The sequence below is a fragment of the Salmo salar genome, chromosome 05 (assembly GCF_965601325.2).
Source record: "Salmo salar chromosome 05, fSalSal1, whole genome shotgun sequence".
NCBI classification, from domain to species: domain Eukaryota; kingdom Metazoa; phylum Chordata; class Actinopteri; order Salmoniformes; family Salmonidae; genus Salmo; species Salmo salar.
This window is the reverse complement of record NC_138295.1, coordinates 64,294,832-64,310,695: the sequence shown is the minus strand read 5'-3', so window position 1 is coordinate 64,310,695 and position 15,864 is coordinate 64,294,832. Positions and strand designations below refer to the sequence as shown.

The 15,864-nt window shown below is 45.5% G+C and overlaps 1 protein-coding gene across 5 annotated transcripts in view; it reads left to right on the top strand.

The window, feature by feature from the left end:
* The window catches only part of LOC106605411 (triple functional domain protein), a 134,776-nt gene that overhangs the window by 77,808 nt on the left and 41,104 nt on the right, over positions 1 to 15,864 (top strand). For all 5 annotated transcript variants that reach the window (XM_014201021.3, XM_014201019.3, XM_014201020.3 and 2 more), the window contains 10 exons: positions 3,152 to 3,321; positions 3,690 to 3,864; positions 8,771 to 8,966; positions 9,811 to 9,977; positions 11,908 to 12,027; positions 12,893 to 13,084; positions 13,315 to 13,579; positions 13,809 to 13,924; positions 14,828 to 14,950; positions 15,640 to 15,837. In XM_014201021.3, coding sequence (XP_014056496.1) covers positions 3,152 to 3,321; positions 3,690 to 3,864; positions 8,771 to 8,966; positions 9,811 to 9,977; positions 11,908 to 12,027; positions 12,893 to 13,084; positions 13,315 to 13,579; positions 13,809 to 13,924; positions 14,828 to 14,950; positions 15,640 to 15,837 — 1,722 coding nt within the window. The remainder of the gene's footprint in view (positions 1 to 3,151; positions 3,322 to 3,689; positions 3,865 to 8,770; positions 8,967 to 9,810; positions 9,978 to 11,907; positions 12,028 to 12,892; positions 13,085 to 13,314; positions 13,580 to 13,808; positions 13,925 to 14,827; positions 14,951 to 15,639; positions 15,838 to 15,864) is intronic.

The window sequence follows — 15,864 nt, the reverse complement described above, 5'->3', positions numbered from 1 at the left end:
AACCTCTCTCGGGTAAGCGAAAGCGAAAGCAAAACATTAGATTATGTTAGGAGAGTACCCAGCCAGAAATAATCACACAGCCATTTTTCAAGCAACTAGCATGCATCACAAATACCCAAAACACAGCTAAATGCAGCACTAATCTTTAATGATCTTCATCAGATGACACTCCTAGGACATTATGTTATACAATACATGCATGTTTTGTTCAATCAAGTTCATATTTATATCAAAAACCAGCTTTTTACATTAGCATGTGACGTTCAGAACTAGCATACACACCGAAAACGTCCAGTGAATTTACTAAATTACTCTTGATAAACGTTTACAAAATACATAACAATTATTTAAAGAATTATAGATACAGAACTCCTTTATGCAATCGCGGTGTCAGATTTTAAAATAGCTTTTCGGCAAAAGCACATTTTGCAATTTTCTGAGTAGATAGCTTGGCCATCAAGGCTAGCTAAACAGACACTCGCCAACATCGAGGCTCAGTAAACTCAGAATTACTAGTAGAAAAATTGGATTACCTTTGCTGTTCTTCGTCAGAATGCACTCCCAGGACTTCTACTTCAACCACAAATGTTGTTTTGGTTCAAAATAATCCATAGTTATGTTCAAATATCCTCCGTTTTGTCCGTGCGTTCAGGTCCCTATTCGAAGGGTGACGCGCGGACGCATGTCGTGACAAAAAAATTCAAAATATTCCATTACCGTACTTAGAAGCATGTCAAACGCTGTTTAAAATCAATTTTTATGCTATTTTTTCTCGTAAAATAGCAATAATATTCCAACCGGGCGACGTTGTTTTCATTCAAAGGCTGAAAGAAAAACATGGCCACTTCTCGGGGCCGCGCATCTCCTATCTCTGAGCCACCAGCCTGACCACTCACAAACAGCGCTCCTGTACCTAGCCCAGAGACAGCAGAGATCTCATTCCACTTTCTGGCGCCTTCAGAGAGCCTATGGGAGCCTTAGAAATTGTCATGTTACAGCAGAGATGCTGTATTTTCGACAGAGATGCCACAGAAGCACAATAAATGGTCAGAGAGGGCACTTCCTGTATGGAATCTTCTCAGGTTTTGGCCTGCCATATGAGTTCTGTTATACTCACAGACACCATTCAGTTTTATAAACTTTAGAGTGTTTTCTATCCAAATCTACCAATTATATGCATATTCTCGTTTCTGGAAAAGAGTAGTAACCAGTTTAAATCGGGTACGTTTTTTTATCCGGACGTGAAAATACTGCCCCCTACCCTAGAGAGGTTAATAAACAAATTAGGCACATTCGGGCAGTCTTGATACAAAATCTTTAACAGAAATGCAATGGTTCATTGGATCAGTGTAAAACTTTGCACATGCACTGCTGCCATCTAGTGGCCAAAATCTAAATTGCAACTGGGCTGGAATAATACACTATGGCCTTTCTCTTGCATTTCAAAGATGATGCTACCAAAAAAATACAAAAGAACAGTTTTTTTGTGTTATATTCTCCTACATTCCTTTCACATTTCCACAGACTTCAAAGTGTTTCCTTTCAAATGGTACCAAGAAAATGCATATCCTTGCTTCAGGGCCTGAGCTACAGGTAGTTAGATTTGGGTATGTCATTTTAGGCGAAAATTGAAAAAAGGGGCGGATCCTTAAGAGTGGGTTGCGTCTCTGGCAACCGAACCAATAGAACGAACGACCAGCCAGCTTGGGTAGCAACCCTGGATTTGTATCTTGTGGAAGGATGAAATAGTATGAATAAATTCATCAAAATAACATTTTAATTCAAATATGTAAATCATTATTTGTATATGTTGGTAACCTGTAATATAAAAGTGATAATGCCCTCGAAGCCGGTGTTTGGAGGATAAATTGGCACAGTTTGCCGGCACTCTAACAACACCTGTGCCGATATATCCTCCAAACACCGTATTCTCGGGCATCATCACTTAATGATGTGTCAGCGGATGTGCTGCCCAAAGTGACTCTGACACTGACATATAGGCATCTTTTCCTGAGCGTAACACACATTTCCAACAGCCTAAACACAGTGCCTTCCTCCCCCTCTACTCTCTTCCACTAGACTAGAGCCTCGAGCTATTGCCACAATTTAAGCTGTTCTGTTTCTGAAATGCCTTCTATTCAAAGCTGTAATTTTCATGCCTTCATTTGTGGTGAAGATTACGTGTGTTGTGTTTGAAAGGTTTCCCTTGTAAGAAGGCAGACCTTTGGAATGAGTGTTTCTTCCCATTGTTCAATGTTGTGGCTGAGATGGAGGTGGCAGGTTTACCTATAGAGGTGGTGCTTCACTGTAGTCTTCTAAAAACAACATTAAGTTTTTATGAGAACGTTAATTTGCAATCTGTGTTGTTTCAATCAGTGTCATTCGTTTAGGCATTAAATGAACAGCATTAACCTTTCTGTAAAGGTTCTGTGCCAGTGCGCTGTACTTTACTCTGTGTGCTGACATTGATATCATCTTTACAGTACATGACTCACACACTGGTTGGTGGTGACCTGATATTCATATGAATTCATCATTTCTTTTATCCGTCCATATGGTGTAATAATACCCATCTGTTGTATAGAGGTGGATTAGGTCCTGTTCCAACTCTCCTCCTCTGTTCTTAGCCTGTGTTGTGTTTGCCTGTCCTTGTGTGTTATTATGGAAAAATAGAGCTGTATGAACTGGAACAAAACACATTTTTGGTCTCAAATGGCATACTATTCCCTACATAGCACACTTATTTTGAAAAGGGCCCTACGGGAGCTGGTCAGAAGTAGTGCACTATATAGGGAATAGGGTGCCATTTGGGATGCACTGAAAAAAAAGCGGTGGGTAGTAGATTGGGCAGGGAGGGTCCAACATGCTGGTGCGGGTGCTTTGGTTTGGGCCACCATGCCAATATAACCAGATAGTTAATCCTGCCACAATGACTCAATGCAGCTCCCTCCTTCACTCCTCTTTCTCTCCCTCTCTCCTCTGCTTTTCATTTGTCCATCTTTACCTGCCTCTCTGTGTGATAGCAGTCATCTCCTTTACCGTTCTAGTGTGTTTGTAGCATAACAAGTTGCTCTCGTGTGATTGGCCGGCAGACCTCTTACTGTATTTCTGGTTGGCCGCCTGGGCTGTCTGTCACTGTGTGCCCATGCAGCTGTGGACGTGGTTGGAGGAGCTGCAGAAGGAGCTGCTGGACGACGTGTATGCTGAGTCTGTGGAGGCGGTGCAGGACCTGATCAAACGCTTCGGCCAGCAGCAACAGACCACCCTGCAGGCCACTGTCAACGTCATCAAGGAGGGAGAGGACCTCATCCAGCAGCTCAGGTAGCTCACAGAGCACTCATCCTAAATCCATCCCTTCTAGCCCCTACCCGCCATAGAAATATGCTACCCCCTCTACTTTTGTAGATCTGAGCTAATTTACCAAGTAATAAAGGTAGTTTATTTAGAACTGTGCAGCATTGTAGAACAGTATTATTGTCCCCATTAAGAGACATTGATAGCAGCACTGCACACTACTAACTGGCAACAGAGGTGCATTTGAAGCTTCTAAGAGCATGCCGTCTAACACATAATTCAACTCTGCTAGCTGTTCCACCACCTACCATGTTACATGTCATTCATGATGTTGAAAGGAGTGTATTTAATGTGTGTGTTGACCTATCTAACCTCTGACTCTGGCCTCCACACAGGGACTCTGCTATCTCCAGTAACAAGACTCCCCACAACAGCTCCATGGCCCACATCCAGAGTGTCCTACAGCAGCTGGACGAGGCCCAGGCTCAGATGGAAGACCTGTTTCAGGAGAGGAAGATCAAACTGGAACTCTTCCTGCAGCTACGCATCTTCGAGAGGGACGCCATCGACGTAAGTGGCCCCCATGTCAATAAAGTTAATATCGATCAATCTATCAATCAACCAATCTATCATGTCCTCTATTGGCCGTATCAGACCGGTGTCTTTTCCAGAGATTGAATATTTCACAGTCAGTGTTTCTGCAGTAGTTTTACCTGATAGTGTAAGGCCTTCAGTCCCTGCTGAGAGACTCAAAGGACTATTTCTGCTGCTGCTGTTATTCTAATCTCTCTATTTCCTGTTACACCATCAAAGGACTGAAGCAGTACAGTGGTTGATTAATCATATTGATTCACATCCCAGAAATGAAGCATTCACTACAGCAGCCTTTGAAAAGATAAAGCCTGGACCACTGATATTCATGAAGTAATCATCCCCCTTTCTGGGAAGTTATTGTACTGAGGTGATGACTCATTTAAGACTGTGTGTGTGTGTGTGTGTGTGTGTGTGTGTGTGTGTGTGTGTGTGTGTGTGTGTGTGTGTGTGTGTGTGTGTGTGTGTGTTGCAATGACAGGGTCATTGGATAGAGGAGGAGGACGTTTTGTTTTTCGGCACATTAAGTAGACTACAGTGCAGTTTGACATTACAACAAATCACATGACATTGCATTCATATTCCTATTCATTTTCTCATAAAGATGTCTCACATGTCTCTCCCAAGTGGAAACCTACAGCCAGTGAATGAAATATCGACCCGTGCTTGGCACACACTGCCCCTTGCCTGTCTGCACATGCAGCCCATCTCACACTGAGGTGTAATGTCCCAATAGTAGTGCAGCAGTCACACTAGGCTGTGTGGTAAGAGACCACAGCCAGACTGGTACATTATTTTCACCTCAGAGGTGCAGTACAGTAAAGCCTTCACATTAGCTGTGATCTGTGGGAGGGACGTAGGGGTATGTCAGTCAGTCAGTCAATATGACACAGGAGAGAGGGAGGGAGGGGTTGTTTTCCCTCCACTCCTCTTCACACCCCCGGGATGCTGTTTCTTCTTGGCTCCCACTGAGGGGTTAGGCAGCAGCACACTGGTTCAGGTTTAGGTTTGAGGTGAGGCAGAGGCACGGCATGCAGTGTCCCAGTCAGTCCCAGAGCAGGATTCCTGTCCTCACAGAGCCAGTCTCCTCTCCATGAGCCAGGAGGAGGGAAAGATGGTGTGTGTGCTTAGACTCAGAGAGGGGTTTCTACTCTGGTTTGTGAGAGCAGCCCGGCCCGGTAAGTGGCCTGGGAAGGAGGGAACGGGAGAGAAGAGGAGAGTGGCAGGGGCAGAAAAGATGTTAGAAGGACTAAAGGCTTGTGGTATTTATGCCTGGGAGCTTTGCCTCGCTGTCATTCAGCCTTCTGTAATGTGCTTATGAGTTAAGTGAATATGACTCCTACAGAACAGTCAGCAAAACATTTTCAAGAGAGATTAGTGAGTTTGGGATTTTTGGAGTTGTAGCACTTTAGACTGGATCGTAATGTTTTGATAGGGCTAGGAATTGCCAGGGAACTCAATATACAATATTATCACGATACTTATTATCACGATATTTAGGTGCCGATGCAATATGTATTGCGATTCTCACGATTCTATATGTATTGAGATTCGATACTGGGATTTTATTGCGATTTGATGTTCCAAACATATTGCTCACCATACTGTATGTCTGCTGCATAGAGATGAGAGAGGGCCATGAGAAAAGTTTTGATCAGTCATGGAAATAAAAGTGCTGAAAACAAATGGGCTCCCTATTTAAAAAGAAGATGGAGAACAAGCTAAGAAGGAAAAATACTGGAGATTTGGTGCAGGTACAGCCAACTAGTGCAAAAATAATATTGGCATATTGTCAAAACGACATAGTACGATATATCGTCAAAAACAATAAACCGATATGTAACTGTATCGAATTTCCCCATCACTAGTTTTTGAGCAGAATTGAGGAGAAATAATCTCGGAAGTACAGATATCTTTTGATGTCGTATGTACATGTCTTTAGATGGTTGTTAGTACATGCTTGCTTACATACTTTGTGTCCACAGAGCAACTATTACCTGTACATTACACTGCTGACATTACCTTGTCTGCTTTGCTGTTTTGTTGGACTCGTCTTTCTCATATCTTAAAGCAGTGTTTTAATGAGGTTTCATCAGACCGTTCTGTTATGACAGTTGTTGTTGGCTGTTTGCCTTGTGCAAAGAATGGGCCGTTCTCAACCTCAGAAGTGCAGTATAAATAATGGTGTTTGTGCATGTCTGTGGTAGCAGCCATGACTCTCTCTCATATTGTCAAAACAAGAGAAGAACTCTTCTGTTATTGACTGAGGTGGTGTAGATCTTAGTATTACAGCTTCTTGGATTATGAAATTACAAAGACATTTGGTTGACCGTACAGGTTGCTTACTATAGAGCTCTGTTGCATGTTTCAATCATAAACCATCTCAAAGATAGACAGAAAATACTTCTGCCAAGGAACTACTATTGCATGGTGATAATCATGAGAAGCCAACAACCCACATCCTATATCTCCACAGGTCTATGTTTTGTTTATGTGGAAAACCATGTTGATCCAGTTATCAAATTGCTTAGGCTAGATGATAAAGGCTTGGTTTGCTGTTACATTATCTCCAGGTTAAGATCTTAAACAGTGATCAGCGATGGATTAGCATATGGATCATAGCTGAAGGGAGTTTGTGGTTAATTACTACCGCGTTTTAGTCTCTGACTTGTACATAAACAGTGAGAGTGTACACTACTAAGCCCCCTGTAGCCAGGCCCTTCCATGAAGCAGCCATACGCTCAGTGAGTTAGAGCTAGTCCCTTACCACATGGAACCCTTCCCTCTACCTCCTCACTCACATGTTCTCCCCCAGAGGACAATACAGTACAGTACAGTACTATATAATACAGTACAGTACAGTACTATATAATACAGTAAAGTACAGTACTAGATAATATAATACAGTACTAGATAATATAGTACAGTACTAGATAATACAGTACAGTACTAGACAATACAGTACAGTACTAGACAATACAGTACAGTAATAGATAATACAGTAGGGAAAGGGGAATCCCGGGGAACAGTGGGATAACTGCCTTGCTCAGATTTTGACCTTGTCAGCTCGGGGATTCGATCCAGCAACCTTTTGGTTACTGGCCCAATGCTCTAACCAGTACAGTACAGTACTAGATAATGCAGGGTCTTCCCTGTGGCTCAGTTGGTAGAGCATGGTGTTTGCAATGCCAGCATGGTGTGTGCAACGCCAGGGTTGTGGGTTTGTTTCCCATGGGGTGCCAGTACAATTTTTTTTTAATGAAATGTATGTATTCACTACTGTAAGTCGCTCTGGATAAGAGCGTCTGCTAAATGACGAAAAATGTTAAAACATGTTTACAAAAATGGGAATACCTAGTCAGTTGTACAACTGAATGCCTTCAACTGAAATGTGTCTTCTGCATTTAACCCAACCCCTCTGAATCAGAGAGGTGCGCGGGGCTGCCTTAATCAACATCCACGTCTTCGGCTCCCGGGGAACAGTGGGTTAACTGCCTTGCTCAGATTTTGACCTTGTCAGCTTGGGGATTTGATGCAGCAACCTTTCGGTTACTGGCCCAATGCTTTAACCAGTACAGTACTAGATAATACAGTACAGTACAGCTGGAGCCTGAGGAGCAGAGCAGAGGGCCATCCAGAGGAAATTAAATGGCACAGTGGAGAGAATCAATAATTACTCGTTTCGCAGTACTGCGTTTTGGATTTTAACATTTTCCCATTCCTGACTCGGAACCCTGTCATTCTCCCATTCCTTTTTCAGACTCCACGTCTCTTCTTCATTGTCAGATGCCTTGAGATTTGATTTCACTGCTCATGTGAATGGATGCAGGCAGCTGTATGAGCCTCTCAATTTCATCCCAGTCATTTCTTTTTTACTACGTCTGCTGGATAGCCAGCCACCGCTTTAGTTCATGACCCGTATTACTTTTCCATAGTTTCCCCTCGACGACCATCACTCTGGACGCCTTGAATTTCCATCGGCCACATTCTTTACATTTAGGTCTTCAGTATGTGGCTGAGCAGCAGCTGAATGGGATTGTGATCCATGTGTGGAATGGAGTCTAGTGCCAGCCTGTCTCTCTCTGAAGCATCAGGAAAATGATTCTCTAAAACAGACAGAAACGGTAAGCTAGTCATTGTGAGCAGCCATGATATTTCGGATCGGTTTGGCAACAAAAAGAATCACCACCCGGCATCTTCAGTCTTGGTCCTTGGTCACTACATTGATTGATTGATTTTGACTTAATTCCAATGAATATGGAGGTCAACAATGAAGCAGTGCTGTAGGTTAGGGAAGGTAAGCCCATTCAGGAACCGCCCACACTGGCATCCTGGAGAATAGACTGACGGAGTACCCATCACTGTGCCAAGGTGGATGGGCGTCATGATTCACCCTCCTTCAGCAAGTGTGCGTGGGTGGGTCCTTAAACAAGTGCTAACATCACAGGCAGACGCTCCATCTACGGCGTTGCCTACAGTCATGCCAGCTAGTCTGGGTAGTCCCTCTATAACCAAGGGATAAATGTATAATTCTAGGGAACACTAAACACTTAGCTACTGTCTCGAAGATCAGCTTCGCTGGTGTTTTGATATCATTACAAATCCTTTCGTTCTGACGCCGATTTAGTTTACACCCCTCTCAGGTCATATTCCACCTAGAGGGTTGGAATGATCATCTGTGTGTGTGTGTGTTTGTACATATGTTTGTCCTGTACGTGCTATGTCACCTTTATTTCAAACTAATTTACGGTGATCCCTGTGATCAGTGTTTCTATGTCTATTTGTACACTTCCATTGCAGTTGATAGTTTGAGTATCTATAGATCCTCTATAGGGGACTATCCAAATGAAGTGTTACCCCTTTTCCTTCCCTCACACACTCCCAGATCATCTCAGACCTGGAGTCGTGGAATGAGGAGCTGTCCCAGCAGATGGGTGAGTTTGATACAGAGGACCTGACGTTGGCAGAGCAGAGGCTCCAGCACCATGCTGACAAGGCCCTCACCATGAACAACCTGACCTTCGACGTCATCCATCAGGGACAGGAGCTGCTGCAGTACGTTACAGAGGTCCAGGCCAGCGGTGAGTAGTGGAGAAATACACACGGACGGATGCACACACACATGCACCTTTTCTGTCGTACACTCACACACACCGACACATCGGATGGGCCAAAGCGCTGCTGCTGCTGCCAGGGCAGCTCAGCGTTGTGGGTGAGGAGATAGGGAGAGGGGAGGAATGGGGAGGGCCGTTTAACCCAGCTATCGAGCTCTGGAGAACTCGGCACACTAGCGGCAGCAGGCCAAGGCCAGACGAGCAGATTTCACGGTAATCCTATGAACTCATGTCGCTGAGTAAAACCACTAGGCAGTTCTGCAGGACGACAGGCTGCATTGGCACACACACACACACGTCAATGACGACATGCACAGAGGAGATTTTGCATAATCAGAATGCATCCCAGAGCAGTTCTCTCCTGGACATCAAAGAGACAGACACACAGTGCTTCTATGACAGACATGCTCTGTACTCCATGCAGCCCAATGCAGGTCTGGAACACAGGAGTGAAATGTAAGTAATATAATGTTAATGGCAGATTCGTTCCTGTGTGTCTGACTGTCTGGCCATATGGAGCTAATGATGTATGTCTGTATGCTTACCTAACTGTCAATCTTTTACATGTAGTCGAGACTGATTGTCTTGTTTGAGGAGAGAGAGAGAGACCTTGCTTCTCTCTTTTAATATTTTTGTTAGGTTTGGGTTGCGTAATGGCTTTTGTTCTTTGTGTTGTTTTCAGGATTTGCTACAGTAGCTGATGAGCTCTCTCTCTCTCCTTCCTTTTCACTCTCCTTCTCTGTCTCCCTCTCTGTTTCTGTCTCTCTTTCTCTCTCTTGTTCTATCTCTCTCCCCCTCTCTCTCTGTCTAGGTGTGGAGTTGCTGTGTGACAGGGATGTGGACATGGCTACACGTGTTCAGGACCTGCTGGAGTTCCTCCATGAGAAGCAGCAGGAGCTGGACGTGGCGGCCGAGCAGCACAGGAGACATCTGGAACAGTGTGTCCAGCTACGCCACCTTCAGGCCGAGGTCAAACAGGTAAACATACGTCATTCTCTGTCTTTCTCTCTCTCTCTCTCTCTCTCTCTCTCTCTCTCGTGTTCTCTCTCTCTCTCTCTCGTTCTCTCTCTCTCTCTCGTGTGGTCTTTCTCTCTCTCTCACTCACTTTCTCACTTCTTCTCTCTTTCATTTGCACCCTCTCTCACTCCCTTACTCACACACAGTCTTTCTGTCTCTTTCTCTTTCATTCTTTCTTTTTCTCTTTCCAAGTACAGTAGTGAATGTGGGATGACAACCATGAGATGCTGTTGTGAAATAAGTGATTGTGTATTATTATGTGAGAGCACGTGATTATGAATAGATTGCTCTCTGTGCATGTAATATTAAGCGTGAAATGCTTTTCCAAGCAGATGTATTTACATCTACGGGGTTGATTCTATTAGATTGTACAACGGGAAATATGAGACCAGTCGATATGGTCACGACTTATGGCATTGACCATTTACAGCATATTCTACAATATCTTCACTGAGTCACTTTCGTTTCGGAGTCTGGTGTAGCTGTCTAATATCCAGACCGCACCTGTCCCCTTGGCAACAGGGGTTCGAGCCCCGACTGTCTGTGCCCTTAACCACTTTCTGTACCCCTCTCCACGTCTATCTCCCACTCTGTACTTACACCTGTCATGTCAAAAAACAATCAAATACGTAAGGGGATTGGAACCCAGATCTTCTTCAAATGAAATACAAGTAAAAGACAGTTAAGATGGATAAACTCTCAAAGGCCAATACATATATCAGTTAGCATCTCTTCTCTGCATTAATAGCACACATCTTTCTTCTGTTCTATTCTATCTGAACTAAACTAGCCAGCAGTCGCTCTCTGAAAGACTGAAACACTGCAATGTGTGCTGGGAAAGTAGAGCAGTCCTTTAGAGATGACCAACAGCCTGAAAATGAGGAAAAAGAGAAACTAAGCCAGCAGGAGCATCATCTTTTAATCTTATTCTGTTTATTCATTTATTTCATTTTCCTCATTCGGACATTGTTGTAGAGCGAGAGATTACCCGTGTCCTGGAAGGGAAGAGAGGCCTATGTGTGTTTTTGTGGCTATAAGCTGAGAGAGCAGGCCAGGCAGAATACAGCAGTAGTTGTTCTGTCTGTCTGTTACTCACTGAGCAGCGTTTAGCCTCTTCCCTCACACAGCCGCTATGCTGAGCTAGGAGTTTGGCAGCAGTGATAGCACAGAGCATGTGTCAGATACACAGCAGGTGTGCAGTGCTGACTCAGAGCGGAGCCCAGCGGAGGAGACGGTATGGAATCCTCCCTGGGGCCTCTGGCAGGCCGTCCCTGTGTGGACAAAGAGGAGGGTGGGAGGAGGAGACGGTATGGAATCCTCCCTGGGGCCTCTGGCAGGCCGTCCCTGTGTGGACAAAGAGGAGGGTGGGAGGAGGAGACGGTGTGGAATCCTCCCTGGGGCCTCTGGCAGGCCGTCCCTGTGTGGACAAAGAGGAGGGTGGGAGGAGGAGACGGTGTGGAATCCTCCCTGGGGCCTCTGGCTGGCCGTCCCTGTGTGGACAAAGAGGAGGGTGGGAGGAGGAGACGGTGTGGAATCCTCCCTGGGGCCTCTGGCTGGCCGTCCCTGTGTGGACAAAGAGGAGGGTGGGAGGAGGAGAGGTGGGGAGGCGAAAGGGTCAGGGGGGACGCGTCACAGCTGACTTTACCTTGCCCTTTACCTTTACCTTGTATTCCCTTGTGTGTGTGTGTGTGTGTGTCAGGGTGGTGACAACATGGTGGGTTAGGTCTGTATACTGGAGGTTGTGCTTATCTGTGATGATGATTACCATGTCCATTATTAATGTGTCTGTGGTTAATGTAGGGGCTGTGTGTGTGACTGTTTATCTTAGTCTGACCCATTACTGATTCTCTCTTCGTGTGTGTGTGTGTGTGCGTGCGTGTGTGTGTTTCAGGTGCTGGGTTGGATCCGTAATGGAGAGTCCATGCTGAATGCAGGTCTGATCACAGCCAGCTCTCTACAGGAGGCAGAACAGCTACAGAAGGAACATGAGCAATTCCAACATGCCATAGAGGTAGCTCTCTGTTCCATCTCTCTCATGTATTCCCCTTCTTCTCCATCCCTCTCCACTCCTTCTCTTCCTCCTCCTCTTTTCCTCCCTCCGTGACCCTGGCCGTGACCCCACTCTCTGAGGATGTCTCAGGGACAGTGGGATATGTAAAAAAAAAAAACACACTTCCGATTCAAACATGCGTATTAATTCACACTTGTACATGTGTGAAATAGGACAAATATAAGCACCCAGCAAATTATTATTTTCCTCATCTCCAGCCCCCTCGTACTCCTCTCCTCTCCTCCTTCTCTCATTCTCCTCCTCCTCTTCTCCTTCCTTCTACCCTCCTCCTACACACCTCAGTAAAAACCCAAACCTCCCCCACTCCTCTTTTCATCCCCTATTGGTCATAAATCATCCTCCTCTCTGATTTCACCAGAAACAGGCCCCTGTTTTCACCCCAGAACGTTTCCCTTTTAACTCTTCTGAGCAGGGCTCATTTTAAATGCAGACGTACTGTATAAAGGACTAGATTCTGCAGGGCTGAGATTATGCAGGCAGGTTTCTGGAGTCATCTACTCACTGTGGAAGGAGAGGGAAAAAACCCTGTTGGAGATTATTAATCCCAATTACTCGATCGATTTGATTATGGTATTGTAATGATATTGTCTAATGCTGTGGTGTGTTAACAGTCATGGTAGCAGAACACTCACACAGTATATAACACTCAGACTCCTTTCCTGCAACCGTAGCCTCCAATCACATTCCTCCGTGTTCTTGTGAAAATTTGAAGATGTTAATGTGAACAATATTTATGAAGTGGAAACACTTTTATTAATCACATCCCTCCCTCTCTCTCTCCCTCTCTCTCTCTCCCTCTCCTCAGAAAACCCACCAGAGTGCATTGCAGGTGCAGCAGAAGGCTGAGGCCCTACTCCAAGCCAACCACTACGACATGGACATGATCCGGGACTGTGCAGAGAAGGTGGCCGACCACTGGCAGCAGCTCATGCTCAAGATGGAGGACCGGCTCAAACTGGTCAACGCCTCTGTAGCCTTCTACAAGACCTCCGAGCAGGTGGGTGGGACATCGCTAACTGTTTCCATGGCAACCCGCCAGAGGAGGCCCATTGGCCCCTAGCCCAGTAACATGGCCCAGATTAGGGTATATTAACCACTCTAGATAGGGTGGTATTATATGGTATTACACTGCAGTTTGCCATGTATTTGCGTTCATGTACTTAGCTTGGGCTCGGTGGTGCATTGTGGGTAGTGTAGTTTTGACCTGTGCTGTGTGCTGCTCTGTAGGTGTGCAGTGTGCTGGAGAGCCTGGAGCAGGAGTATAAGCGTGAGGAGGACTGGTGTGGGGGAGCTGATAAACTGGGCCCTAACAGTGAGTCAGACCATGTCACACCCATGATCAGCAAACACCTGGAGCAGAAGGAGGCCTTCCTCAAGGCTTGTACACTAGCAAGGCGAAACGCTGACGTCTTCCTGAAGTACCTGCACAGAAACAGTGTCAACATGCCAGGGATGCTGTCTCACGTCAAGGCTCCTGAAACACAGGTCAAAAGTAAGTGGCTCTTTTTTCCCTTCCCAATCAAATACACTGTAGATCGTTCTTTACTGTGGTGTTCCTTTCAGGTGCCTTCTTTTAGACAGATGGGATGTGTCCCCAAATAGCCCCCTATTCCCTATATAGTGCACTACCTAAGTGCTTTAGTAGTAGACTGTAGGACTAGCTTGCCTTTTGTGACATAGCCTTGGTTTAAATGATAACGTGTCTCTTGTGGTTTTGTCAGACATCTTGAATGAGCTGCTCCAGAGAGAGAACCGGGTGCTGCACTTCTGGACAATGAGGAAGAGGAGACTGGACCAGTGTCAGCAGTATGTGGTGTTTGAACGCAGCGCCAAGCAGGTCAGTGCTGCTCCTCAAGGAGAACTATACCAGAACGGTAACATTCATGGCTACAACAACACGGTCACGCACAAGCTATGAAAGTAGACATTTAACAATATGGCGGGCCATATAACATACCACCATGTTGAACCCTGTGCAAACTGCTTAGCTAAGCACTAGTTGGACTAATGTTTTGACCAAGGACCAAACCAAAGCCTCCAAATCTGGTTATGTTCCCGGTAGACTGGTAACAACACAACAGTAGTGTTACCACAGCTATAATTACATGCCCTACATTTTAACACTGGCTTATTGTAGTGCAGTGTCTTTCTTGTCCTCATTCTCTACAAACCGTCTCCTCTCATTTAGTCAGTGCTGATTGACGGACCGAATGTGTGCAGCAGAGCAGACTGAAGTATATCTCAATTGGAGACTGTTTGCTCCCCCATGTGGGCTGGTGTTAGCATTACACTGGTCTGGAGAGGCAGCAGTGAAGACTGCATCTTCCTTCCCCCTCGTGGATGTAAAATGTATAGAATGGTGTAAGGAACCCACAATATAAGCTTGTTTTACTGCAATGTTTGTAAACGACTTACTTGTAAACAAATACAGTATAGCCTCAAAACATGGTTCAAACTATACGTCTGATATCATGGATGGTCAGTCCTTGCATCCAAAGCTCTGTCTATGGATTTGAGAGTGGTTACATTTCTCTAGCCCCATCCCTCAGTTGTTTAGCAAAACAGGGGCAGGGAGTCCGCTTTGATATTGTTTCAATTAAGGATTCTAGCTATATGTCCATGAGGGGGCGTGAACAAGTGCACACTTCCTCAAAGGGTGAAGGCTAGGGAATAGAAATAAAACATTAGTGTGATGACAGATAAATGATCTGGACCTCGTCTCGTTGTGTTCGGTCCACAGGCTCTGGAGTGGATCCACGACACGGGAGAGTTCTACCTGTCGACCCACACCTCCACCGGATCCAGTATCCACCACACACAGGAGCTACTGAAGGAGCACGAAGACTTCCAGATCACAGCCAAGGTGAAGGTCCCCACCAGCACTGTCCAACACTATCAAACACCACCTACTGGATGTAATCTATGTATTTTCTATACAGACACTGACCTTTGTCGTTCTGAATCAGACTGTATGGGTTGTTTAGATCGTGATGCCTGTAAGAACCGTAGCCAGTGTGTTGAGATGTAAAGGGAATAATGTCAGTCAACCTGTCCCCTACATACACCGCGTAGGGCTGTCTAGGATCTGTTTAGGTTGTGCAGGGTACTGGCCCTCTGCGTGGACGTGTCCCAAATGGCACTCTCTTCCCTACGTCCTACATTTGACCAGAGCACTATGTACCCTGGTCAAAAGTAGTGCATTATATTAGGGAGTAGGGTGCCATTTGGGACCCTGCCGGTTAGTGTGTTTTGCTGCCCTGCCCTGTTTGTGGCCCTGTGCTAGGTATTATGATGCTGTATCTATGAGGCCCAGTCACAGGGCAGCCCATTGTCCCTGATGTTCTGGCCTCCTGAGTTATTGTGTGGCAGAAAACTCTATTGTAGTCATGAACCTCTGGCACAGTGGGATTTGGCTCCTGTGGTTGACACCCGCACACACACACACACACACACACACACACACACACACACACACACACACACACACGCCCCACAGCCACCGTTCATTCTCTCTTTCACTCTCTCTCTCTCTCTCTCTCTTTGTATTGACAGCAAACCAAAGAGAGGGTGAAACTGTTGATCCAGCTGGCGGATGGCTTTTGTGACAAAGGGCACGCCCATGCGCTGGAGATAAAGAAATGGGTCACCTCTGTAGACAAGCGCTACAGAGACTTCTCCCTACGCATGGACAAGTACCGGTCCTGTCTGGAGAAAGCACTGGGCATCGTATCCTCTGACTCTAACAAGGCCGTGAGTACTGGAGGACAGGGTGGAGGA